The following is a 27,741-nucleotide window of genomic DNA, read 5'->3' on the forward strand; positions in this document are numbered from 1 at the left end:
TGGTTCCAACAATGTTATTTGGTTGTGAGGCATGGGCTATAGATAGGGTTGTGCGAAGGAGGGTGGATGTGTTGGAAATGAAATGTTTGAGGAGAATATGTGGTGTGAGGGTTTGATTGAGTAAGTAATGAAAGGGTAAGAGAGATGTCTGGTAATAAAAAGAGTGTGGTTGAGAGAGCAGAAGAGAGTGTATTGAAATGGTTTAGTCACATGGAGAGAATGAGTGAGGAAAGATTGACAAAGAGGATATATATGTCAGAGGTGGAGGGAACGAGAAGTAGAAGACCAAAGTGGAGGTGGAAGGATGGAGTGAAAAAGATTTTGAGCGATCAGGGCCTGAACATACAGGAGGGTGAAGGGCGTGCAAGGAATAGAGTGAATTGGAATGATGTAGTATAATGGGGTTGACGTGCTATCAATGTATTGAACCAGGGCATGTGAAGCGTCTGGGGTAAACCATAGAAAGTTTTGTGGGGCCTGGATGTGGAAAGGGAGCTGTGGTTTCGGTGCATTACACATGAGAGCTAGAGACTGAGTGTGAATGAATGTGGCATTTGTTGTCTTTTTCATAGCACTACCTGGCTCATGCACGGGGGGAGGGGGTGCCCTTTCATGTGTGGTAGGGTGGCGATGGGAATGGATGAAGGCAGCAAGTATGTATATGTCTGTGTATGTATATGTATATTTATACGTTGAAATGTATAGGTATGTATATGTGCGTTTGTGGGCATTTATGTATATACATGTGTATGTGGGTGGATTGGGCAATTCTTTCGTCTGTTTCCTTGTGCTACTTTGCTAACGCGGGAGACAGCAACAAAGTATAATAATAAAAAACATCCATAAACAAAGATACTTTATATGTCACATCAGCCAATTTCCACAATTTTGGGTAGGTAGGTAATGTAAAGAAAGATATTTACATTAATCTGTTGTATGTGATATGTGAGTAATTAAAAGCACTCCAGAATTATGTTTTTGTCTAGAATGCATGCATATCTATTTAGTATATACTGGTATACAATGGTATACATATTGGTTTTCAACTGCATAAGGCTGTTGTATTAAAGTACCGTAAGTATCCTCTATCTTGTTGAATACTGATTTATAAAGATACATGTGTCATTTCAGGGAAATTCACATGAAAGTTCTAAGAAATATTAAGTCTGATCTTTTATTTATTTTTTTTTCCCAGTAGATTTCATATTTTTGAAACAAATTTGTAGTAGCAGTAGTACACTCATTAAGAATAGAGACATTGTATTTGAATTCATTTGTGCATTTCCAGAAGTCTGATGTATTTACTGAAGGCGAAGAGGATCCTGATGATGAAAACACTGTTAATGGAGGAGATGAAGAAGATGATGATGATGATGATGATGATGATGATGATGATGAAGAACATGATAAGAGCATTGAATTTCGATCTGAAATAGGGAGCACTGGTAAAGAATCAATGATTAGTTGATTTTTATTAGTTTGATTTGGTTTTTTAAACCTCAAGGACAGTGAGATGGAGGCTTAGATTTAAGACAGAATTTTGCAAGGTAGACTTATTGCTGAGACTGTGATCAGAAGAATCAAAGAAGAATTGAAATTATGAGTTCTCTGAGGCTTTTTTTAAATTGTACATTAGTGTGAAATAAAACTGATTGAGAATACAGTAGAGGGACCAGTATAGTGAGAGTAGTTGAGAAATAATGAAAAAATTGGATGAATTAAGAGAAGTGAGAGTAAGGAGAACGGAAATTATTAAGATGGTTGTTTGAGGGAAATGTTAAAGTATTAAGTATTGGGATTATACATAGATGGAGTCAGAGAGAAGGATTAAAAGAAATGTATACATTTAGTGAATTGGGATCGGAGCAATTTGGTAGATGGTATGGTGTGTTACAGGACTGTAGCAGGTCATATGAACCAGTAATACTTTACGTACCTCCACACTTCTCTCTTATACTGTCATTACTTGCATGTTCAACCCCACTTACACCATGTTTTTCTCTCAAACATATTGTTTCTGACACATCCACCTTCTGTTCATTTGCATGTAAGGCTCATGACTTATACCCATGCATCACTGGGACTAATATATTATCAAGCATATCCATCCTTACTCTCACTGACCATGACCTCCCTTTCTGCACTCTCCTTAACTCTCATAGGACCTTTGTTTCCCTCATCCACCCATTGTTTCACTTCAGAGTCCATATTTCCATTTGGTGCTATTGCCACTCCCAGATATCTGAAACATCCCAATTCCTCCATTGTCTCAACCTCAGACACTGGCATCTGCAGTTTCTAACTTGAGTTAATAGTGAATAGTGTTACATACATAGGAAGTAAGACTTAGGTAATGAGACAGACTGAGGAAGTATGTTACTTGATGCTGCTGTAAAAGAAATTTGTTGTACAGTTATTGGTGTTTAATATTTACTTTACCTCAGATTTTATGATAAACCTGTTTTCCATCATATTCTAGTCACTTTGACAAAGAAGATAGTTTTCTTGAGTACAGCTCATTGCTTTAAAGAGGAACTCAGAATGTCAGGTTTTTCTTTCAGTTTGTGGGAATTAGAGCCCATTTTGAGTCGGTCTTCATTGCTGCTAATGAGCTGTATTCTTCAGCTAGTGACTCCAATTATCTCTCACTTGGCTTCAACAGGTTTAGAAGTAGATTTTTCAGTGTTTAAGACTGATAAACAGTATCCTCTGCTATGACCATCCTCCTTTCTGTAACATCCCTTTTTTTACTCTATTTATACTAAATCCATATCTCACATTGTTTATAATACTGACCCGTGTGTTCCCTCTATACACAGTGTATCATCGTCTTCATAGTCAGCTGACAGCTTTAGATGGAGATGAAGATAAAACCTCGGTGATCAGTGAACGTGATGAAGATCTTAGCACAGTACCTGATAATTTGGATCTAACAGATGGCCCCATCCCTCCTCTCTTTCTTCACTTAACTTGCACAGTTCGACTTGCTGGTCATGTGCAGTCTACAATATCCATGAAGACTGTCCCCACTTGTCTTGGTGAGTTTTTGTTTACAGCATTTCTAATGTATTATTTGTTTATTTATTTATGATTACTTAGGAGAGAAGAAAATTAACATAGTCTATAGAAATGTGAAGAAAAATATGAAAAAATAAAGCTGTTGAAGCTACTGACAAATGAGCAAGAAACTTAACCATGAGAGTGAAGTTAAAGGATTCAAAAAGAAAATGAAAAAGAAAGATGTATCACCATTTATTTTTTGTACTTAATTGCAGTTTCCCTCATCAGTGAGATAGTGCCAGGAAACAGACAAAGAATGGCCCATCCACTCATATACACATATATATACATTAGTGCCTATGCATGCACATATACATATACATACATATACATATTAACATATACACGTACACATACATATACATATCAACATATACACATATGCATACTTATACATATCAACATATACATACACATAGGTGCACATAAACAGACATTACACATATATACACATGTGCATATTCATACTTTAGTTGCCTTCATCCATTCCTGGTGCTACCCCACCCCACAGAAAACAGCCCATCCACACATATATATACATAAATGCCTATGCATGCACATATACATACATATACACATCAACATATACACATATACATACATTCCTATGAGTCCACGGGGAAATTGAAACACGATAAGTTCCCAAGTGCACTTTCGTGTAATAATCACATCATCAGAGGAGACACAAGAAAGAAATATGTCAATTGATATCCATCGAAGAGACAAAGCTAGGATGTCATTTGGTAAACATGCGATTGTCTTGGACAGTTGCATGTTTACCAAATGGCATCCTAGCTTCATCTCTTCGATGTATATCAACTGACTTATATATCTCTCTTGTGTCTCCTCTGATGATGTGATTATTACACGAAAGTGCTCTTTGGAACTTATTGTGTTTCATTTTCCCCGTGGACTCATAGGAATATCTTGATCACGTGCAAAATTGTGATCCTTTCCAATATAAATACATATACATATTAACATATACATACACATAAACAGACATTGTACAAATATACATGTACATATTCATACTTTCTTGCCTTCATCCATTCCTGGCGCTACCCCCACCCCATAGGAAACAGCATTGCTACCCCCTGCTTCAACGAGGCAGCACCAGGAAAGCAGACAAAAAAGGCCACATTCGTTCACACTCAGTCTCTAGTTGTCATGTGTAGTATCACCATATATGATGAACATAAATACTGTATTCCCCATGCTAACCGTAGGGATGACATTCCTGGAAGACCCTGTAGTTGGCAAAGCATTAGGCCTGTTGGAAATGGGGATTGGTCTTGAGATACATAACTTAAATCCTGTAAGGAACATTTCAGGGTTGAAAATAGATATATTACACTTCAAAAATTTTATCCCTGGGGATAGGGGAGGAAGAATACTTCCCACGTATTCCCTGCATATCTTCCAAGGCGACTAGAAGGGGTGGGAGCGGGGGGCTGGAAATCCTCCCTGCCTGTTTTTAGTTTTCCAAAAGAGGGAACAGAGAAGGGGGCCAAATGAGGATATTCCCTCTTAAGGCTCAGTCCTCCGTTCTGAACGCTACCTCACTAACATGGAAAATGGCGAATATGTGTGAAAAAAAATTATTTATTTATTTATTTTGCTTTGTCGCTGTCTCCCGTGTTTGCGAGGTAGCACAAGGAAACAGACGAAAGAAATGGCCCAACCCACCCCCATACACAATGTATACACACACACACACACGTCCACACACGCAAATATACATACCTATACATCTCAATGTACACATATATATACATACACAGACACATACATATATACCCATGCACACAATTCACACTGTCTGCCCCCATTCACTCCCATCGCCACCTCGCCACACATGGAATACCATCCCCCTCCCCCCTCATGTGCGAGGTAGCACTAGGAAAAGACAACAAAGGCCCCATTCGTTCACACTCAGTCTCTAGCTGCCACGCAATAATGCCCGAAACCACAGCTCCCTTTCCACATCCAGGCCCCACACAACTTTCCATGGTTTACCCCAGATGCTTCACATGCCCTGATTCAATCCACTGACAGCACGTCAACCCCGGTATACCACATCGATCCAATTCACTCTATTCCTTGCCCTCCTTTCACCCTCCTGCATGTTCAGGCCCTGATCACGCAAAATCTTTTTCACTCCATCTTTCCACCTCCAATTTGGTCTCCCACTTCTCCTCGTTCCCTCCACCTCCGACACATATATCCTCTTGGTCAATCTTTCCTCACTCATTCTCTCCATGTGCCCAAACCATTTCAAAACACCCTCTTCTGCTCTCTCAACCACGCTCTTTTTATTTCCTCACATCTCTCTTACCCTTACATTACTTACTCGATCAAACCACCTCACACCACACATTGTCCTCAAACATCTCATTTCCAGCACATCCATCCTCCTGCGCACAACTCTACCCATAGCCCACGCCTCGCAACCATACAACATTGTTGGAACCACTATTCCTTCAAACATACCCATTTTTGCTTTCCGAGATAATGTTCTTGACTTCCACGCATTCTTCAAGGCTCCCAGGATTTTCGCCCCCTCCCCCACCCTATGATTCACTTCCGCTTCCATGGTTCCATCCGCTGCCAGATCCACTCCCAGATATCTAAAACACTTTACTTCCTCCAGTTTTTCTCCATTCAAACTTACCTCCCAATTAAAGTAATATATTTGTACCAAAAATGTACAAATAAACATTGTGCAGAATTGGAAAGTAAAAGAGAAATAAAGTATTTCACCCCAATGTCTTCTAGCCTCTGTTCTACTACAAAGCAACCAGCCAGCATCATAGCACAGAAAGCTGCTTAAGCAACTCCAACTTCTTTCCTCAGATCATCACAATTTGCCCACCTGGGTCCATTAAGAGTTGTCATAAGGGCATTGTTCTAGGTGAGTTTTGTGTCTTTTTCCATACTTTTCATGATTATGGCCAGTCCTGGAGAACCATAGCCAACTGACAATTTAATCCATACTATACGTGATCTTCCACATATCTTCTTAAAGACGCAAGTAGCTTGGTGTTAAACATGCTAAATCCTTGCATATTTTCTCTCTCTCTATAAGATATGTCACCTCATCATTCATTGGTCTTCCATTACCAAATATCATACACAGATGATAAAATTTTTGTACCTGTTCTATCCTCTGCTCACCAACCTTTATCATTTTATGTAATTCTTTCTCCCATTAAACAAGCTTAGTTACTTTCACTGAATACATCACTAACACAGGAAACAGTGAAGAAGTATGAGATAAAAGAGGGAAATATCTATTTCTTCATTCTTATATTTGTTATACTTGTATTTAGTGCCATATGTGCATCACATAGAGACTGTCCAATGTTATTTTATTTTCATTGTTTTTAAAATATGTGTTGACTTTTTTATTCCTTGAAAACAGATGAGATTGTCCAATCCTTAAGTGGCAGTGAGGTGGATCTGTCCACAGTGAGTGTAACGTTGGATGTTTTATGCATGACGCTGCCTCCTGCTTTAGCCTCTAAGACAGCAGTTGAGTTGGTTGCATCCTCAGTGGATTTAAGATCAGCTCGTACAGCTAGCTGGTGCTCAACAGCTTCACCACAACTAAAGCGAGGAAGATCTGTATCTGAGTCAACATGTGCTTCTTTATCAGATATGGATGAATCGTAAGTCTTATGTAGTTAGCTAAGTAACGAGTTCTCTTTTGTTTAGAAGATAGTAGATTTGTACAGTTCAAGAAAATGTATATTTTAAGAAAGTGTGCTCTGTCTTGTTTTTGTATCACCTAACCTGATACCTGTGAAGAAAGATATATCACTTATTCATATGCCTCCTGATGGATGACATAAGTTCTTCCAGTTTCAGAAGTTTCTAAAACACTTTACTTCCTCCAGTTTTTCTCCATTCAAACTTACCTCCCAATTGACTTGACCCTCAACCCTACTGTACCTAATAACCTTGCTCTTATTCACATTTACTCTTAACTTTCTTCTTTCACACACTTTACCAAACTCAGTCACTAGCTTCTGCAGTTTCTCACATGAATCAGCCACCAGCGCTGTATCATCAGCGAACAACAACTGACTCACTTCCCAAGCTCTCTCATCCCCAGCAGACTTCATACTTGCCCCTCTTTCCAAAACTCTTGCATTCACCTCCCTAACAACCCCATCCATAAACAAATTAAACAACCATGGAGACATCACACACCCCTGCCGCAAACCTACAGTCACTTAGAACCAATCACTTTCCTCTCTTCCTACACGTACACATGCCTTACATCCTCGATAAAAACTTTTCACTGCTTCTAACAACTTGCCTCCCACACCATATATTCTTAATACCTTCCACAGAGCATCTCTATCAACTCTAGCATATGCCTTCTCCAGATCCATAAATGCTACATACAAATCCATTTGCTTTTCTAAGTATTTCTCACATACATTCATCAAAGCAAACACCTGATCCACACATCCTCTACCACTTCTGAAACCACACTGCTCTTCCCCAATCTGATGCTCTGTACATTCCTTCACCCTCTCAATCAATACCCTCCCATATAATTTACCAGGAATACTCAACAAACTTATACCTCTGTAATTTGAGCACTCACTCTTATCCCCTTTGCCTTTGTACAATGGCACTATGCACGCATTCCGCCAATCCTCAGGCACCTCACCATGAGTCATTTTTTTTTTTTTTTTTTTTTTGGCTTTGTCGCTGTCTCCTGCATTTGCGAGGTAGCACAAGGAAACAGATGAAAGAAATGGCCCAACCGACCCCCATACACATGTATATACATACGTCCACACACGCAAATACACATACCTACACAGCTTTCCATGGTTTACCCCAGACGCTTCACATGCCTTGATTCAATCCACTGACAGCACGTCAACCCCGGTATACCACATCGCTCCAATTCACTCTATTCCTTGCCCTCCTTTCACCCTCCTGCATGTTCAGGCCCCAATCACACAAAATCTTTTTCACTCCATCTTTCCACCTCCAATTTGGTCTCCCACTTCTCCTCGTTCCCTCCACCTCCGACACATATATCCTCTTGGTCAATCTTTCCTCACTCATTCTCTCCATGTGCCCAAACCATTTCAAAACACCCTCTTCTGCTCTCTCAACCACGCTCTTTTTATTTCCACACATCTCTCTTACCCTTACGTTACTTACGCGATCAAACCACCTCACACCACACATTGTTCTCAAACATCTCATTTTCAGCACATCCATCCTCCTGCGCACAACTCTATCCATAGCCCACGCCTCGCAACCATACAACATTGTTGGAACCACTATTCCTTCAAACATACCCATTTTTGCTTTCCGAGATAATGTTCTCGACTTCCACACATTCTTCAAGGCTCCCAGGATTTTTGCCCCCTCCCCCACCCTATGATCCACTTCCGCTTCCATGGTTCCATCCGCTGCCAGATCCACTCCCAGATATCTAAAACACTTTACTTCCTCCAGTTTTTCTCCATTCAAACTTACCTCCCAATTGACTTGACCCTCAATCCTACTGTACCTAATAACTTTGCTCTTATTCACATTTCCTCTTAACTTTCTTCTTTCACACATTTTACCAAACTCAGTCACCAGCTTCTGCAGTTTCTCACATGAATCAGCCACCAGTGCTGTATCATCAGCAAACAACAACTGACTCACTTCCCAAGCTCTCTCATCCCCAACAGACTTCATACTTGCCCCTCTTTCCAAAACTCTTGCATTCACCTCCCTAACAACCCCATCCATAAACAAATTAAACAACCATGGAGACATCACACACCCCTGCTGCAAACCTACATTCACTGAGAACCAATCACTTTCCTCTCTTCCTACACGTACACATGCCTTACATCCTCGATAAAAACTTTTCACTGCTTCTAACAACTTGCCTCCCACACCATATATTCTTAATACCTTCCACAGACCATCTCTATCAACTCTAGCATATGCCTTCTCCAGATCCATAAATGCTACATACAAATCCATTTGCTTTTCTAAGTATTTCTCACATACATTCTTCAAAGCAAACACCTGATCCACACATCCTCTACCACTTCTGAAACCACACTGCTCTTCCCCAATCTGATGCTCTGTACATGCCTTCACCCTCTCAATCAATAACCTCCCATATAATTTACCAGGAATACTCAACAAACTTATACCTCTGTAATTTGAGCACTCACTCTTATCCCCTTTGCCTTTGTACAATGGCACTATGCACGCATTCTGCCAATCCTCAGGCAACTCACCATGAGTCATACATACATTAAATAACCTTACCAACCAGTCAGTAATACAGTCACCCCCTTTTTTAATAAATTCCACTGCAATACCATCCAAACCTGCTGCCTTGCCGGCTTTCATCTTCCGCAAAGCTTTTACTACCTCTTCTCTGTTTACCACATCATTTATATATATATTTTTTTTTTTTTTTTTTTTTTTTATACTTTGTCGCTGGGGATAGGGGAGAAAGAATACTTCCCACGTATTCCCTGCGTGTCGTAGAAGGCGACTAAAAGGGGAGGGAGCGGGTGGCTGGAAATCCTCCCCTTTCTTGTTTTTTTTTAGTTTTCCAAAAGAAGCAACAGAGAAGGGGGTCAGGTGAGGATATTCCCTCTAAGGCCCAGTTCTCTGTTCTTAACGCTACCTCGCTAATGCGGGAAATGGCAAATAGTATGAAAAAAAAAAAAAAAAAAAAAAAAAAAAAATATATATATATATATATATATATATATATATATATAGGTATTAAGAATATATGGTGTGGGAGGCAAGTTGTTAGAAGCAGTGAAAAGTTTTTATCGAGGATGTAAGGCATGTGTACGTGTAGGAAGAGAGGAAAGTGATTGGTTCTCAGTGAATGTAGGTTTGCGGCAGGGGTGTGTGATGTCTCCATGGTTGTTTAATTTGTTTATGGATGGGGTTGTAAGGGAGGTAAATGCAAGAGTCCTGGAAAGAGGGGCAAGTATGAAGTCTGTTGGGGATGAGAGAGCTTGGGAAGTGAGTCAGTTGTTGTTCGCTGATGATACAGCGCTGGTGGCTGATTCATGTGAGAAACTGCAGAAGCTGGTGACTGAGTTTGGTAAAGTGTGTGGAAGAAGAAAGTTGAGAGTGAATGTGAATAAGAGCAAGGTTATTAGGTACAGTAGGGGTGAGGGTCAAGTCAATTGGGAGGTGAGTTTGAATGGAGAAAAACTGGAGGAAGTGAAGTGTTTTAGATATCTGGGAGTGGATCTGTCAGCGGATGGAACCATGGAAGCGGAAGTGGATCATAGGGTGGGGGAGGGGGCGAAAATTTTGGGAGCCTTGAAAAATGTGTGGAAGTCGAGAACATTATCTCGGAAAGCGAAAATGGGTATGTTTGAGGGAATAGTGGTTCCAACAATGTTGTATGGTTGCGAGGCGTGGGCTATGGATAGAGATGTGCGCAGGAGGATGGATGTGCTGGAAATGAGATGTTTGAGGACAATGTGTGGTGTGAGGTGGTTTGATCGAGTAAGTAACGTAAGGGTAAGAGAGATGTGTGGAAATAAAAAGAGCGTGGTTGAGAGAGCAGAAGAGGGTGTTTTGAAATGGTTTGGGCACATGGAGAGAATGAGTGAGGAGAGATTGACCAAGAGGATATATGTGTCGGAGGTGGAGGGAACGAGGAGAAGAGGGAGACCAAATTGGAGGTGGAAAGATGGAGTGAAAAAGATTTTGTGTGATCGGGGCCTGAACATGCAGGAGGGTGAAAGGAGGGCAAGGAATAGAGTGAATTGGAGTCATGTGGTATACAGGGGTTGACGTGCTGTCAGTGGATTGAATCAGGGCATGTGAAGCGTCTGGGGTAAACCATGGAAAGCTGTGTAGGTATGTATATTTGCGTGTGTGGACGTGTGTATGTACATGTGTATGGGGGGGGGGGGGTTGGGCCATTTTCTTTCGTCTGTTTCCTTGCGCTACCTCGCAAACGCGGGAGACAGCGACAAAGTATAAAAAAAAAAAAAAAAAAAAAAAAAATATATATATATATATATATATATATATATATATATTCTTTCTTTTCTTTCTTTCAAACTATTCGCCATTTCCCGCATTAGCGAGGTAGCGTTAAGAACAGAGGACTGGGCCTTTGAGGGACTACCCTCACCTGGCCCAATTCTCTGTTCCTTCTTTTGGAAAACTAAAAAAAAACGAGAGGGGAGGATTTCCAGCCCCCCACTCCCTCCCCTTCTAGTCGCCTTCTACGACACGCAGGGAATACGTGGGAAGTATTCTTGCTCCCCTATCCCCAGGGATAATATATATATATATATATATATATATATATATATATATATATATATATATATATATATATATATATATATATATATATATATCAGATTGGGGAAGAGCAGTGTGGTTTCAGAAGTGGTAGATGATGTGTGGATCAGGTGTTTGCTTTGAAGAATGTATGTGAGACATACTTAGAAAAGCAAATGGATTTGTATGTAGCATTTATGGATCTGGAGAAAGCATATGATAGAGTTGATAGAGATGCTCTTTGGAAGGTATTAAGAATATATGGTGTGGGAGGCAAGTTGTTAGAAGCAGTGAAAAGTTTTATCGAGGATGTAAGGCATGTGTACATGTAGGAAGAGAGGATTGGTTCTCAGTGAATGTAGGTTTGTGGCAGGGGTGTGTGATGTCTCCAAGGTTGTTTAATTTGTTTATGGATGGGGTTGTTAGGGAGGTAAATGCAAGAGTTTTGGAAAGAGGGGCAAGTATGAAGTCTGTTGTGGATGAGAGAGCTTGGGAAGTGAGTCAGTTGTTGTTCGCTTATGATACAGCGCTGGTGGCTGATTCATGTGAGAAACTGCAGAAGCTAGTGACTGAGTTTGGTAAAGTGTGTGAAAGAAGAAAGTTAAGAGTAAATGTGAATAAGAGCAAGGTTATTAGGTACAGTAGGGTTGAGGGTCAAGTCAATTGGGAGGTAAGTTTGAATGGAGAAAAACTGGAGGAAGTAAAGTGTTTTAGATATCTGGGAGTGGATCTGGCAGCGGATGGAAGCGGAAGTGGATCATAGGGTGGGTGAGGGGGCGAAAATTCTGGGAGCCTTGAAGAATGTGTGGAAGTCGAGAACAATATCTCGGAAAGCAAAAATGGGTATGTTTGAAGGAATAGTGGTTCCAACAATGTTGTATGGTTGCGAGGCGTGGGCTATGGATAGAGTTGTGCGCAGGAGGATGGATGTGCTGGAAATGAGATGTTTGAGGACAATGTGTAGTGTGAGGTGGTTTGATCGAGTAAGTAACGTAAGGGTAAGAGAGATGTGTGGAAATAAAAAGAGCGTGGTTGAGAGAGCAGAAGAGGGTGTTTTGAAATGGTTTGGGCACATGGAGAGAATGAGTGAGGAAAGGTTGACCAAGAGGATATATGTGTCGGAGGTGGAGGGAACGAGGAGAAGTGGGAGACCAAATTGGAGGTGGAAAGATGGAGTGAAAAAGATTTTGTGTGATCGGGGCCTGAACATGCAGGAGGGTGAAAGGAGGGCAAGGAATAGAGTGAATTGGATCGATGTGGTATACCGGGGTTGACGTGCTGTCAGTGGATTGAACCAGGGCATGTGAAGTGTCTGGGGTAAACCATGGAAAGCTGTGTAGGTATGTATATTTTGCGTGTGTGGACATATGTATATACATGTGTATGGGGGTGGGTTGGGCCATTTCTTCGTCTGTTTCCTTGCGCTACCTCGGAAACGCGGGAGACAGCAAAAAAGAAAAAAAAATATTAAAAAGTCACGTTGACATCACACAGTCTTGCCTCATACCCACATGTATGCCGAAACTTGTGCTCAACTCTCCATCCACTCTTACACATGCATATGCTCCTCCAAAGAAGGCATTCACACTATCCAACACATGTTCCCCTACCCAGTATATCTTTAGCACATCCCATAAAGCATTCCATTTGACTCTGTCATGCACTTTCTTTGAATCCATAAAAGCTACACATGATTTCTTACCTTATGCTAAATACTTTTCCATGGTCATCCTTATCACAAAAATTTGATCCACACATCCTGTACCTTTCCTAAAACCCCCTTGCTCCTCACTTATTCTGCATTCAGACACTTCCATCTCTCTATCAATCAACACTCTTGCTTACATTTTTCTTGGTATACTTAACAGACTTATTCCCTTATAATTGCTTCATAGATCCTTTAGATAAAGGAACATTGATAGCTTTCACCCAATCCTCATGCACAACCTTTTGTATCCTTTGAAATTACATATCAGATGCATCCACTCTTATCACATTTTCTCCTCCATTCTTCAGCATTTCAGCTGTAATCCCATCCGCTCCAGGTGTCTTTCCTACCTTCATCCTCGTTATTTCCCATCTTACCTCCTTTTTTGCTTTAGGCCTTTGCACTTGTATCCTCTTCATTCTATTTATCTGTCTATATCTCTGACGCCTGTTCCAACTGGAACTTTCTCTAAGGGATGGCCATGGCATCGTAGTCTCCTTAACTAAAGAACTAGTGCCGCTTCTTAGCCTTTAATGCCTCATCCTTAACAGGCCAATGGCAGTGGGTAACTCTAGTGCAGTGTTTGCAGAGGCTCCTACCTAATGTTCCTAATGACTTTTTCTATCTAATGCTCCTACCTACTACCACTACCCAGTGTTTCTACTTAATGCTTCTGCCTAAATTTCCTTACCTTCTACTTCTATCCAGTGCTCCTACCATTTTGCCAAAGGTAGGGCTAGCGCATGATGCTTACTGCAGGAAAATCTAATTACAAAGAATGAACTGTGTGAGTTGAGTGTTGTCAAGTGTTACAAATGACAGGGAGAGATTGTATGTTTGTAAACAGAATGCTAGTAATCCACATGTTAGTGAGGGAAACCCATGCATGTACTGCTGCCTCCCTTTCTTACACATTCATCTGTTCATCAAGATACTCTTTCCATCTTCCTTTCACTTCCTCCTTTTGATTCAGCAACTTCCTTCCATGATTCCTACATTATTTACTCTCGCATTACTTTCTTTCCTTTTTTTCACCTCTTTCCAGTACAATTTTTTACTTATCCTAAACTTTTCACTCAACAACTTTCTTCCAAAATCTTCATCCACTCTTTCTTTGCTTTCTTCTTCAACTTTTTAACATTTCACTTACACATTTTATATTCTTTCCTCCTTTGCTGAACTTCTGGTGGTACATTCCTTTTGAGCAATCTTTTTCTTCTCGTCCTCAGCATTTCTAATGTCTTACCTCCTAACCTGTATGTACAGTTCCCATCTGTGAGGCTTTGCATTTTTTAGCAGATTTCTTCCACAGATACTTAGAAGATGAAGATCAACTGGGCCATCTTCCAAATTACCAGCATCAAGCCATTGTAGCGACTGTTGATGAGGTAATTTATCACACAATAATGTGTGATTGAGGAATATTTTGCACTGAACTCAGCGTAGGATATAGACTGGTGAATATTTATTTTTTTCATGACTTCGTCTGTGATTACTGTACTGTCTAGGTAAAGAAGCAGGCATAGAATATGTTGATACAGTATCATTAGTTGGGAGACAAACCTTAAGCTAGATGGTATCTGATTTGGAGTTTCAGAGTCCTTGAGGCATGTAATATCCGTACTGCTATTGGAATGAATATAGACCCGTTTTGAAATGGAATCTTCAGTGTCAATTATAGGTAGAGGCATGAAGGGGTTATTGACAACATCATTAGAGTGTTAGATTGTGTATATTCATTATTTTTTTTATTAAACATGTGAGTTAGGGGACAATATTCATAACCTCTTCAGTTCATCATCTAAGACTGCACTCTAACTTACTAACTCCACTTCTTTTAAACTTACTGATAGGTTTATCTTTGCTTGCACTTTTCCATGAGAGTTGAATATTGAATAAGCTTTTACTGAAACTGTAGAATTAGTATTTACACATTTTTTTCCTGATATTTCAGATCAAGTGGCTTTTACGTGATGAAATAGCATCAGCAATGCTGCATATGTACCCCCTTACTGAACAAACTTTAGAAATGGTTGCTGCACATGTGGAGAGCTCAAGACAAGCCCGTAACTGTATTTGTGAATCCATCCCTCTTAACTTTGTTTGTGGCATGGAACAGAGCCGAGACAAATTTATGCAAGTATGTTCATATTATTTAGTAATGTTATCTACCTTTGCCTTTTGCATCCTTACACACTTCACCATTTAAGGACTAGTCATGAATTACAGTCTACTTAAGATCAACACATTTCATAGTTTTCTAAGTGTATTTGTAAAAATTGTGGCTTTCCTTTTCATGACCATAGTTTCTTATCCCTTATGTGAGTTTTGTATCCCTCACAGAGCTATGATTGTCCTCAGAAAAACTATTGTTTCTTCATGAGGAGAGATGCACCCCAGTATTTTTTACATCTCCTTAACAAATCCTCATTCATGGTTATGCACTATATCAGTTTTCTTGCCATTGCTTCTGTCTTTCCTCCCATTATGATTTTTAAAAATGTTTATGTGCTCTTTAGTATTTGCTCAGTACCTACATGGTGGCTGATGATGTTTTCTTTGTTATTCATCATTTAACCCAGTTCTATAACCCATTAATCCTGTTGCTGTTCCCAGTATGTTTTTGAAAGCCCTTGTATACAAACATTATCTTCTTTTGTTTCATACTGCTTGCACTTGTGTGAACTTTATTTCTCTTTTTCATATTGCAATGATAGTATATATGTTAGATATATAATTCACTGACAAAGTGAGAGAAGTAGATGTAGAACCTTGAGAAGTTTTTTGTGGAGATAGAGCAAAAGATCAAACAATGTGGATTAGCAATATACATACAAATTAAACCAGAGGGAACCCAGATAATGAAGATGTCACTAAAGATTTTATTCAAATGCAGTAAACATTCTTTCTATAAACATAAGAATCATACAAACCTCCAAAAACTAAGCTAAGTTTATTGAAAATTTGTCCCAATTTTAACGAGAAACTAAAAGAGAGATACATTTAAACCAGCATAATTCAGGTAAATCATAAACCAACAATGGGAAGTATTACCATACTGCTGGCTTGTCTTTTTCATAGAGAAGTTAATGAGTCATACTTATATTTTTTACTTCATTTATTATACTTGATCGCTGTCTCCCGTGTTAGCGAGGTAATGCAAGGAATCACAAGGAATGGCCCAACCCACCCACATACACATTTATATACATATACACCCACACATGCACATATACGTACATTTTACATTTCAATGTATACATACATAAACATACACAGACATATACAAAGCAGACCAAATAGGCTACATTTGTTCACACTCAGTCTCTAGCTGTCATGTGTAATGCATGTAAGTCATACTTATCAGAACATAATATGTTGAAACCAGTTAGTGCATATAATGTAGAAATGAAAGAAAATGAACATAACCCAGCATTAGACTAAGAAAATGGCCCCCTCCCCCCCGCATGTGCGTGAGGTAGTGCTAGGAAAAGGCAACAAAGGCCACATTTGTTAACACTCAGTCTCCAGCTGTCATGTATAATGCACTCAAACCAAAGCTCCCTTTCCACATCCAGGACCCACAAAACTTTCCATTGTTTATCCCAGACGCTTCACATGCCCTGGTTCAATCCATTGACAGCATGTTGACCCCGGTACACCACATCGTTCCAATTCACTCTATTCCTTGCCCGCCTTTCACCCTCCTGCATGTTCAGGCCCCGATCACTCAAAATCTTTTTCACTCCATCTTTCCACCTCCAATTTGGTCTCCCACTTCTCCTCGTTCCCTCCACCTCTGATACATACATCCTCTTTGTCAATCTTTCCTCACCCATTCTCTCCATGTGACCAAACCATTTCAAAACACCCTCTTCTGTTCTCTCAGCCACACTTTTTATTACCACACATCTCTCTTACCCTTTCATTACTTACTCGATCAAGTATTATTATTATTATTATTATTATTATTTTTTTTTTTTTTTCTTTCTGCTGTCTCCCGCTTTTGCGAGGTAGCGCAAGGAAACAGACGAAAGAAATGGCCCAACCCACCCCCATACACATGTATATACATACGTCCACACACGCAAATATACATACCTACACAGCTTTCCATGGTTTACCCCAGACGCTTCACATGCCCTGATTCAATCCACTGACAGCACGTCAACCCCGGTATACCACATCGATCCAATTCACTCTATTCCTTGCCCTCCTTTCACCCTCCTGCATGTTCAGGCCCCGATCACACAAAATGTTTTTCACTCCATCTTTCCACCTCCAATTTGGTCTCCCACTTCTCCTCGTTCCCTCCACCTCCAACTCATATATCCTCTTGGTCAATCTTTCCTCACTCATTCTCTCCATGTGACCAAACCATTTCAAAACACCCTCTTCTGCTCTCTCAACCACGCTCTTTTTATTTCCTCACATCTCTCTTACCCTTGCATTACTTACTCGATCAAACCACCTCACACCACACATTGTCCTCAAACATCTCATTTCCAGCACATCCATCCTCCTGCGCACAACACTATCCATAGCCCACGCCTCGCAACCATACAACATTGTTGGAACCACTATTCCTTCAAACATAGCCATTTTTGCTTTCCGAGATAGTGTTCTCGACTTCCACACATTCTTCAAGGCTCCCAGGATTTTCGCCCCCTCCCCCACCCTATGATTCACTTCCGCTTCCATGGTTCCATCCGCTGCCAGATCCACTCCCAGATATCTAAAACACTTTACTTCCTCCAGTTTTTCTCCATTCAAACTTACCTCCCAGTTGACTTGACCTTCAACCCTACTGTACCTAATTACCTTGCTCTTATTCACATTTACTCTTAACTTTCTTCTTTCACACACTTTACCAAACTCAGTCACCAGCTTCTGCAGTTTCTCACATGAATCAGCCACCAGTGCTGTATTGTCAGCGAACAACAACTGACTCACTTCCCAAGCTCTCTCATCCTCTCATCATTATTATTATTAATTTTTTTTTTTTTTTGCTTTGTCGCTGTCTCCCGCGTTTGCGAGGTAGCGCAAGGAAACAGACGAAAGAAATGGCCCAACCCACCCCCATACACATGTATATACATACGTCCACACACGCAAATATACATACCTACACAGCTTTCCATGGTTTACCCCAGACGCTTCACATGCCCTGATTCAATCCACTGACAGCACGTCAACCCCGGTATACCACATCGATTCAATTCACTCTATTCCTTGCCTGCCTTTCACCCTCCTGCATGTTCAGGCCCTGATCACACAAAATCTTTTTCACCCCATCTTTCCACCTCCAATTTGGTCTCCCACTTCTCCTCGTTCCATCCACCTCCGACACATATATCCTCTTGGTCAATCTTTCCTCACTCATTCTCTCCATGTGCCCAAACCATTTCAAAACACCCTCTTCTGCTCTCTCAACCACGCTCTTTTTATTTCCACACATCTCTCTTACCCTTACGTTACTTACTCGATCAAACCACCTCACACCACACATTGTCCTCAAACATCTCATTTCCAGCACATCCATCCTCCTGCGCACAACTCTATCCATAGCCCACGCCTCGCAACCATACAACATTGTTGGAACCACTATTCCTTCAAACATAGCCATTTTTGCTTTCCGAGATAGTGTTCTCGACTTCCACACATTCTTCAAGGCAACCAGGATTTTTGCCCCCTCCCCCACCGTATGATCCACTTCCACTTCCATGGTTCCATCCGCTGCCAGATCCACTCCCAGATATCTAAAACACTTTACTTCCTCCAGTTTTTCTCCATTCAAACTTACCTCCCAGTTGACTTGACCTTCAACCCTACTGTACCTAATTACCTTGCTCTTATTCACATTTACTCTTAACTTTCTTCTTTCACACACTTTACCAAACTCAGTCACCAGCTTCTGCAGTTTCTCACATGAATCAGCCACCAGCGCTGTATCATCAGCGAACAACAACTGACTCACTTCCCAAGCTCTCTCATCCCCAACAGACTTCATACTTGCCCCTCTTTCCAAAACTCTTGCATTCACCTCCCTAACAACCCCATCCATAAACAAATTAAACAACCATGGAGACATCACACACCCCTGCCGCAAACCTACATTCACTGAGAACCAATCACTTTCCTCTTCCTACACGTACACATGCCTTACATCCTCGATAAAAGCTTTTCACTGCTTCTAACAACTTGCCTCCCACACCATATATTCTTAATACCTTCCACAGAGCGTCTCTATCAACTCTATCATATGCCTTCTCCAGATCCATAAATGCTACATACAAATCCATTTGCTTTTCTTAGTATTTCTCACGTACATTCTTCAAAGCAAACACCTGATCCACACATCCTCTACCACTTCTGAAACCACACTGCTCTTCCCCAATCTGATGCTCTGTACATGCTTTCACCCTCTCAATCAATACCCTCCCATATAATTTACCAGGAATACTCAACAAACTTATACCTCTGTAATTTGAGCACAGAGGTATTATTATTATTATTATTATTATTATTTTTTTTTTTTCAAACTTCGCCATTTCCCGCGTTAGCGAGGTAGCGTTATTATTATTATTATTATTATTATTATTATTATTATTATTATTATTATTATTATTATGTGGTAAATTATGTGGGAGGGTATTGATTGAGAGGGTGAAGGCATGTACAGAGCATCAGATTGGGGAAGAGCAGTGTGGTTTCAGAAGTGGTAGAGGATGTGTGGATCAGGTGTTTGCTTTGAAGAATGTATGTGAGAAATACTTAGAAAAGCAAATGGATTTGTATGTAGCATTTATGGATCTGGAGAAGGCATATGATAGAGTTGATAGAGATGCTCTGTGGAAGGTATTAAGAATATATGGTGTGGGAGGCAAGTTGTTAGAAGCAGTGAAAAGTTTTTATCGAGGATGTAAGGCATGTGTACGTGTAGGAAGAGAGGAAAGTGATTGGTTCTCAGTGAATGTAGGTTTGTGGCAGGGGTGTGTGATGTCTCCATGGTTGTTTAATTTGTTTATGGATGGGGTTGTTAGGGAGGTGAATGCAAGAGTTTTGGAAAGAGGGGCAAGTATGCAGTCTGTTGTGGATGAGAGAGCTTGGGAAGTGAGTCAGTTGTTGTTCGCTGATGATACAGCGCTGGTGGCTGATTCATGTGAGAAACTGCAGAAGCTGGTGACTGAGTTTGGTAAAGTGTGTGAAAGAAGAAAGTTAAGAGTAAATGTGAATAAGAGCAAGGTTATTAGGTACAGTAGGGTCGAAGGTCAAGTCATTGGGAGGTAAGTTTGAATGGAGAAAAACTGGAGGAAGTAAAGTGTTTTAGATATCTGGGAGTGGATCTGGCAGCAGATGGAACCATGGAAGCGGAAGTGGATCATACGGTGGGGGAGGGGGCGAAAATTCTGGGAGCCTTGAAGAATGTGTGGAAGTCAAGAACATTATCTCGGAAAGCAAAAATGGGTATGTTTGAAGGAATAGTGGTTCCAACAATGTTGTATGGTTGCGAGGCGTGGGCTATGGATAGAGTTGTGCACAGGAGGATGGATGTGCTGGAAATGAGATGTTTGAGGATAATGTGTGGTGTGAGGTGGTTTGATCGAGTAAGTAACGTAAGGGTAAGAGAGATGTGTGGAAATAAAAAGAGCGTGGTTGAGAGAGCAGAAGAGGGTGTTTTGAAATGGTTTGGGCACATGGAGAGAATGAGTGAGGAAAGATTGACCAAGAGGATATATGTGTCGGAGGTGGAGGGAACGAGGAGAAGTGGGAGACCAAATTGGAGGTGGAAAGATAGAGTGAAGAAGATTTTGTGTGATCGGGGCCTGAACATGCAGGAGGGTGAAAGGCGGGCAAGGAATAGAGTGAATCGGATCGATGTGGTATACTGGGGTTGACGTGCTGTCAGTGGATTGAATCAGGGCATGTGAAGCGTCTGGGGTAAACCATGGAAAGCTGTGAAGGTATGTATATTTGCGTGTGTGGACGTATGTATATACATGTGTATGGGGGTGGGTTGGGCCATTTCTTTCGTATGTTTCCTTGCGCTACCTCGCAAACGCGGGAGACAGCGACAAAGCAAAAAAATTATTATTATTATTATTATGATTATGATTATTATTATTATCATTATTATTATCACTGTTTAATTTTTTTATGGATGGGGTGGTTAGGGAGGTAAATGCAAGAGTTTTGGAGAGAGGGGCAAGTATGCTGTCTGTTGAGGATGAGAGGCCCTGGGAAATGAGTCATTTGTTTGCTTATGATACAGCTCTCGTGGCTGACTCAAGTGAGAAACTTCAGAAGTTGGTGACTGCATTTCGAAAAGTGTGTGAAAGGAGGAAGATGATAGTAAATGTGAATGAGACCAAGGTTATTAGGTTCAGTAGGGTTGAGGGACAAGATAATTGGGTGGTAAGTTGGAATGGAGAAAAACTGGAGGAAGGGAAGTGTTTTAGATATCTAGGAGTGGTCTTAGCAGCAGATGCAACCATGGAAGCAGAAGAGAGTCACAGGGTGAGGGAGGGGGTGAAGGTTCTGGGAGCATTGAAGAATGTGTAGAAGGCGAGAACATTACTCGAGAGAAAAATGGGTATGCTTGAAGGGATAGTGGTTCCAACAATGTTATATGGTTGTGAGGTATGGGCTATAGATAGGGTTGTGCAGAGGAGGGTGGATGTGTTGGAAATGAAATGTTTAAGGACACTATGTGTTGTGTGGTGGTTTGATTGAAAAAGTAATGAAAGGGTTAGAGAGATGTGTGGTAATAAACAGAGTATGGTTGGGAGAGCAGAAGAGGGTTTGTTGAAATGGTGTGGTCACATGGAGAGAATGAATGGGGAAAGATTGACAAAGAGGATATATGTGTCAGGGGTGGAGGGAAGAAGGAGGAGTGGGAGACCAAATTGGAGGTGGAAGGATGGTTTGAGAAAGATTTTGAGCAATTGGGGCTTAAACATACAGGAGGATGAAAGGTGTGCAAGGAGTAAAAGTGAATTGGAATGATGTGGTATACCAAGGTGGACATGCTGTCAGTGGATTGAATCGAGGCATGTGAAGTGTCTGGGGTAAAACATGGAAAGTGTTGTAGGGCTTGGATGTGGAAAGGGAGCTGTGGTTTCAGTGCATTACATATGAGAGCTAGAGACTGAGTGTGAACGAATGTGGCATTTTTTTTTGTCTTTTCCTGGTGCTACCTCTCTCTCTCTCGCACTTGCGCATGCGTGGGGGGAGGGTGCTGTTTCATGTGTGTCAGGTGGCAACCCTACTGTACCTAATAACCTTGCTCTTATTCACATTTACTCTCAGCTTTCTTCTTTCACACACTTTACCAAACTCAGTCACCAACTTCTGCAGTTTCTCACCTGAATCAGCCACCAGTGCTGTATCATCAGTGAACAATAACTGACTCACTTCCCAAGCCCTCTCATCCACAACAGACTGCATATTTGCCCCTCTTTCCAAAACTCTTGCATTCACCTCTCTAACAACCCCCTCCATAAACAGATCAAACAACCATGGAGACATCACGCACCCCTGCCGGAAACCAACATTCACTGGAAACCAGTCACTTTCATTTATTCCTACTCGTACACATGCCTTACATCCTTGGTAAAAACTTTTCACTGCTTCTAGCAACTTACCTCCCATACCATATACGCTGAATACCTTCCACAGAACATCTCCCTCCACTCTATCATTTTCCTTCTCCAGATCCATAAATGCTACATACAAATCCATTCGCTTTTCTAAGTATTTCTCACATACATTCTTCAAAGCAAACATCTGATGAGATGATTATATTGTTATCTAGTTCAGTGAATCTTTATGTATATCTTAATCTTCTATATGGCACTGTGATTCTGATTATTGTGTAAAATTTTTTTCATGTATCAGACTTGGAAAGTCATTTAGCATTTGATAGGAATGTTTTTAGGGGCAATGGCATATCATTTTATTTCATTAATGCCGACTAAACTTCTCAGGAATTTGGACGACTTAGTTTGAGTGGCCACCACCTTAAACAGGAGGGCTCACTATACTACTTAGTGCAAGATAAGACTCAGATGAGAAGGAGGCATTTTTCATCTTTAGTTCCTCCTCTTGGATTTAAGAATCAGTTTCTCATCGTCAGGTAGTGATTCTGTTGAAACACTGAATTGCATACTTGAAATAGATATGTTGTTGAAGTTACTACATATATTGTAGGAAACATTCTTTGAACAGTTTAAGCTTTATGAAAATTATTAATGTTATTGTGTAAATGCACAGGCCCCAGCCACATGCTGATGACACAGCTCAGTTAAGACAGATGGACTCAGGCTGTCAGGTCAACAAAGTCAGCCTCTCTTCCCCAGATGTTCTCAAAAGCCCCTCAAGCAGACTTCAAGTTACCCGAGTTTCATTTGATACTGAGCGTAAGTTTTGGTATTTAGAGTTGATAAGGGTTAGTACTTATGAAAAAATAATGTAGTACTTGTATAAGGATTGAATTGGATAAGATGTTTTATTGTACATGGATAGGAAGTACAACAGTATGTTATGTTTACATGTAAAAAACAAACTACTTTTATTTTTTATGATGTGAGAAGATTTCGGTGCTTCAGGCTTTCATCTTCATCTGTTCACTTATGTGAAGGGGTACCACATCCTTCCTCATCACCATCACACCCTTCTGCTGTGGCCACCATACTCTCTCACACCACCACCATACCTTCCCTCCCTGGCAACCACACCATCACTCACCACCACTACACCCTGCCTCCCTGGCTACAGCACCAACCTTTACCAGCGTTCCTTCCCTGACTGGGTAACACACTCTCTTTAACCACCGCAGCCCCCCTCCACCCTGACCATCACAATGTCTTTCACACTGTGACTTCTCCCTCCCACCCTAGCTATAGCACCCTTATTCACTACCACCACTCCTTCCCTCACTGGCCATAACACCCTGAATGGGGAGATGGTATGAAGTGGTTCTAACCACTTGGCCCACCAATTTCATTTCCATACCTTCCATATTGCTGACACAGCCCTCTCACTCAACAGTGATATTATCATTATTATTTTTATCATTATACTTGATTGCCTTATCGTGCATCAGAAAGGTAGTGCCAGGAAACAGACAAAGAATGGCCCATCTACTCATATAACTATGTATATACATAAACGCCCGTACATGCACATATACATATGCATGTCAGCATATACACATATACGTATACATACACATATACAGACATATGCATATTCACTTTTCTTTCATACATATTTGCCATTTCCTGTGTTAGTGAGGTAGCGTTAAGAACAGAGGACTAAGCCTTAGTGAGAAAATCCTGACTTAGCCTCCTCTGTTCCCTCTTTTGGAAAAGTAAAAACTGGAGGGGAGGATTTCCGGCCTCCCCACTTCTTCCTCTTTTTGTCGCCTTCCAAGACATGCAGGGAATGTGTGGGAAGTATTCTTTCTCCCCTATCCCCAGGGATAAATGCATATACACACATGTACATGTTCATACTTGCTTGCCTTCATCCATTCCTGTTGCTACCCCATCCCACAGGAAACAGCATCACTACCCCCCTGCTTCAGCAAGGTAGTACCAGGAAAACAGAAAAAGGCCACATTCATTCATACTCAGTCTCTAGCTGTCATGTGTATTGCACCGCAACTACAGCTCCCTATCCACATCCAGGCCCCACAGACCTTTCCATTGTTTACCCCAGATGTTTCACATGCCCTGGTTCAGTCCATGGACAGTGATATGTATTCCTAGAAAATTGTTCACCCCAAGAGGCAGCAAAAAAATGGATTGATTGTTGGCAACTGTGTAATGGGTGTTAGTTATTGTATGTCTGGCAATTTCCTCAACATGTCCACATCTGTGTAAGGGGTTTCTTTTTGTGCATCTGGCAACTTTCTCACTGTGTCTACAGACTGAGTATAGGCAGACAAGCAGGCAGTATAGATTCACTGAGAAGAATAATTCCATAAAAGCATCCTTCATTTGAATGTATCTTTGCCAGTCTGTATGTTCAGTGCATGTATGCAGTCATGTGCTTCATGTTCATGGTAATATACATTTGCACGCTAGAGAAGATCTGTATGAAATCTGTTCAAGAATTTATTTAAACTCATAGTTGTTTGGCCGACAAGTAACTCACTGATGGGAGGCCTTGCATGTTGCTTTTTCCAGAGTTCCTGTAAATTTTCTTAAATTACCATGCCCTTCATTGCATTTTTATTTTCATTTTCAAATAATGTCACCTTTTGTAATAGTTAAGGCTTACAGTTAATAAAGTGATGGAGTTGTGAAAAGTACTGCAGTCATTTCATGATTATACTGCACAGCTTTGCAGGTACAGGTACACCACCGATTTTCCAGCACTCTTGGTTCCAAAGCCTTGTTGGATTAACCATTTTACCGGACCATCCATGGTCACGTAATAATAATTCATCAGCACACCTCTAACCCACTAATTATACATCTCCCATGTGTCTAAAGTATACCATGGACAGCTAGAAATTTATTAAGCAAATATTAAATGTTTGAGCATCCTAAAATGGTAAGTCTGCCCTTAGATTGTTTGAATCCACTGGCATATCTAGGGTATGGCAGGTAGGGCAAGTGCCCTGGGCGCCACTTGAAGGGGGGCGTAATGGTGTCCTGGATCCATACAATGATTCAGATTTTAAATATTTAGATATCTTGACCATGAAAACATAACTTTGACATTTGGAATCACATTGATATCATTATTAGTCCAATAGTTATTCACAAAAATTTATATTTCCATAATGGCATCGTGGATCCAAACAATGATTTAGATCACTCCCAAAATCTGATCAGTTGGTCCTTGTGTCATTTCTGACTTTCCCTGAAAATTTCATCAAAATTGTTCATAGCATTTGTTGAAAGTTGCTCACAGACAAACAGTCAAACACCTGTAAAAACGTAATCTCTTGCGGAGCTAATGAAAATATAAGATACTGGTGTCATATGTTTGGACATGGGCACCATTTCAGTGCTTGCCATAGGTGCTATTTCCTCCAGAAGTGCCCCTGTTTGAATCCTGTGGGGTCTTCTTCATCTTCTATTGTTAGTGTTTTCCTAGGTGTGCTTTGCCAGAATAATGCTGTTTCATATGCATTATACACCTGCTCAGGACTGAGGTGCTCGTCAGCTACCAGTTTTGCAATTTCGTCCACATACTCGGCAGCTCCTTCGTGGTTTGCAGACCACTTTTCTCAGCACACTCTATTCATGGAAATTCCATGACGCTTCTTGAATCTTTGAAGCCATCCTTCACTATAGTCACGTTCTTTATGGAACAATTTAGCTTGGCCCATTATCATGCTACCTGACAATTTCACTCCATCACTCTGACGCTGTCGAAACCATTCCATCATCACTTGATCATGCTTAGTACTCCTACCATCTTTCATGGTCTTTCTAATCGTCATTTGCTTCTTGGAATCGCTGTCTGCATAGAATTTCAATATTATCTCCTTTTGCTTCTTTATATCATAAATAGTTGATGAACCAATACTGTAGATGTCTCACAGCTTACGCACCGAAACACCACGGTCCATTTTTTTCAACAGTTCTACCTTATCTTGGATCAATATGGACTAGTGTTTACAATTGACGCCATGACTGACACCCATATTTCTTAGAAGCCATAGCTGGGGTTAAATTGAAGCAAAATAAGCTAAGAATCTCATAGAATTGAAGTCTCACCACCAACGAGTGCAGTGTAAAAAATGTAAATAAGCACACCCTACACACAATGCCATCTGTGGCTGTCCAGTAAACTAGTCTGGTGGCTGCAGTAATTTCAAGTCCCCTCTCGTAATGTTGTCTGGACTAAAGGAGGTGCCGAACCATCAGATGCCGGAAAATCAGTGGTGTACCTGTTTAAAGAAATCACTAATTTTTTATGGTTTGTAACAAAGGGAATAGCATAGAACAACATAATTTTGAAGAAATGTAAATGTTTTTCTGCCATGTACATAGATAATGACTTACAGTCAGGATTTGCCTTTTATCAGATTAGGGAAGAGCAGTGTGGTTTCAGAAGTGGTAGAGGATGTGTGGATCAGGTGTTTGCTTTGAAGAATGTATGTGAGAAATACTCAGAAAAGCAAATGGATTTGTACATAGCATTTATGGATCTGGAGAAAGCATATGATAGAGTTGATAGAGATGCTCTGTGGAAGGTACTAAGAATATATGGTGTGGGAGGCAAGTTGTTAGAGGCAGTGAAAAGTTTTTATCAAGGATGTAAGGCATGTGTACGTGTAGGAAGAGAGGAAAGTGATTGGTTCTCAGGGAATGTAGGTTTGCGTCAGGGGTGTGTGATGTCTCCATGGTTGTTTAATTTGTTTATGGATGGGGTTGTTAGGGAGGTGAATGCAAGAGTTTTGGAAAGAGGGGCAAGTATGCAGTCTGTTGTGGATGAGAGAGCTTGGGAAGTGAGTCAGTTGTTGTTCGCTGATGATACAGCGCTGGTGGCTGATTCATGTGAGAAACTGCAGAAGCTGGTGACTGAGTTTGGTAAAGTGTGTGAAAGGAGAAAGTTAAGAGTGAATGTGAATAAGAGCAAGTTTATTAGGTACAGTAGGGTTGAGGGTCAAGTCAATTGGGAGGTAAGTTTGAATGGAG

The 27,741-nt window shown here is 40.7% G+C and overlaps 1 protein-coding gene across 1 annotated transcript in view; it reads left to right on the forward strand.

The window, feature by feature from the left end:
• The window catches only part of LOC139761194 (KICSTOR complex protein SZT2-like), a 388,469-nt gene that overhangs the window by 159,644 nt on the left and 201,084 nt on the right, over window positions 1–27,741 (forward strand). The window contains exons 29-35 of the mRNA XM_071685224.1: window positions 1,289–1,445; window positions 2,820–3,038; window positions 6,485–6,731; window positions 14,394–14,469; window positions 15,036–15,221; window positions 23,068–23,216; window positions 23,354–23,499. Of these exons, the coding sequence (XP_071541325.1) occupies window positions 1,289–1,445; window positions 2,820–3,038; window positions 6,485–6,731; window positions 14,394–14,469; window positions 15,036–15,221; window positions 23,068–23,216; window positions 23,354–23,499 (1,180 nt within the window). The remainder of the gene's footprint in view (window positions 1–1,288; window positions 1,446–2,819; window positions 3,039–6,484; window positions 6,732–14,393; window positions 14,470–15,035; window positions 15,222–23,067; window positions 23,217–23,353; window positions 23,500–27,741) is intronic.

The sequence above is a fragment of the Panulirus ornatus genome, chromosome 39 (assembly GCF_036320965.1).
Source record: "Panulirus ornatus isolate Po-2019 chromosome 39, ASM3632096v1, whole genome shotgun sequence".
NCBI lineage: Eukaryota > Metazoa > Arthropoda > Malacostraca > Decapoda > Palinuridae > Panulirus > Panulirus ornatus.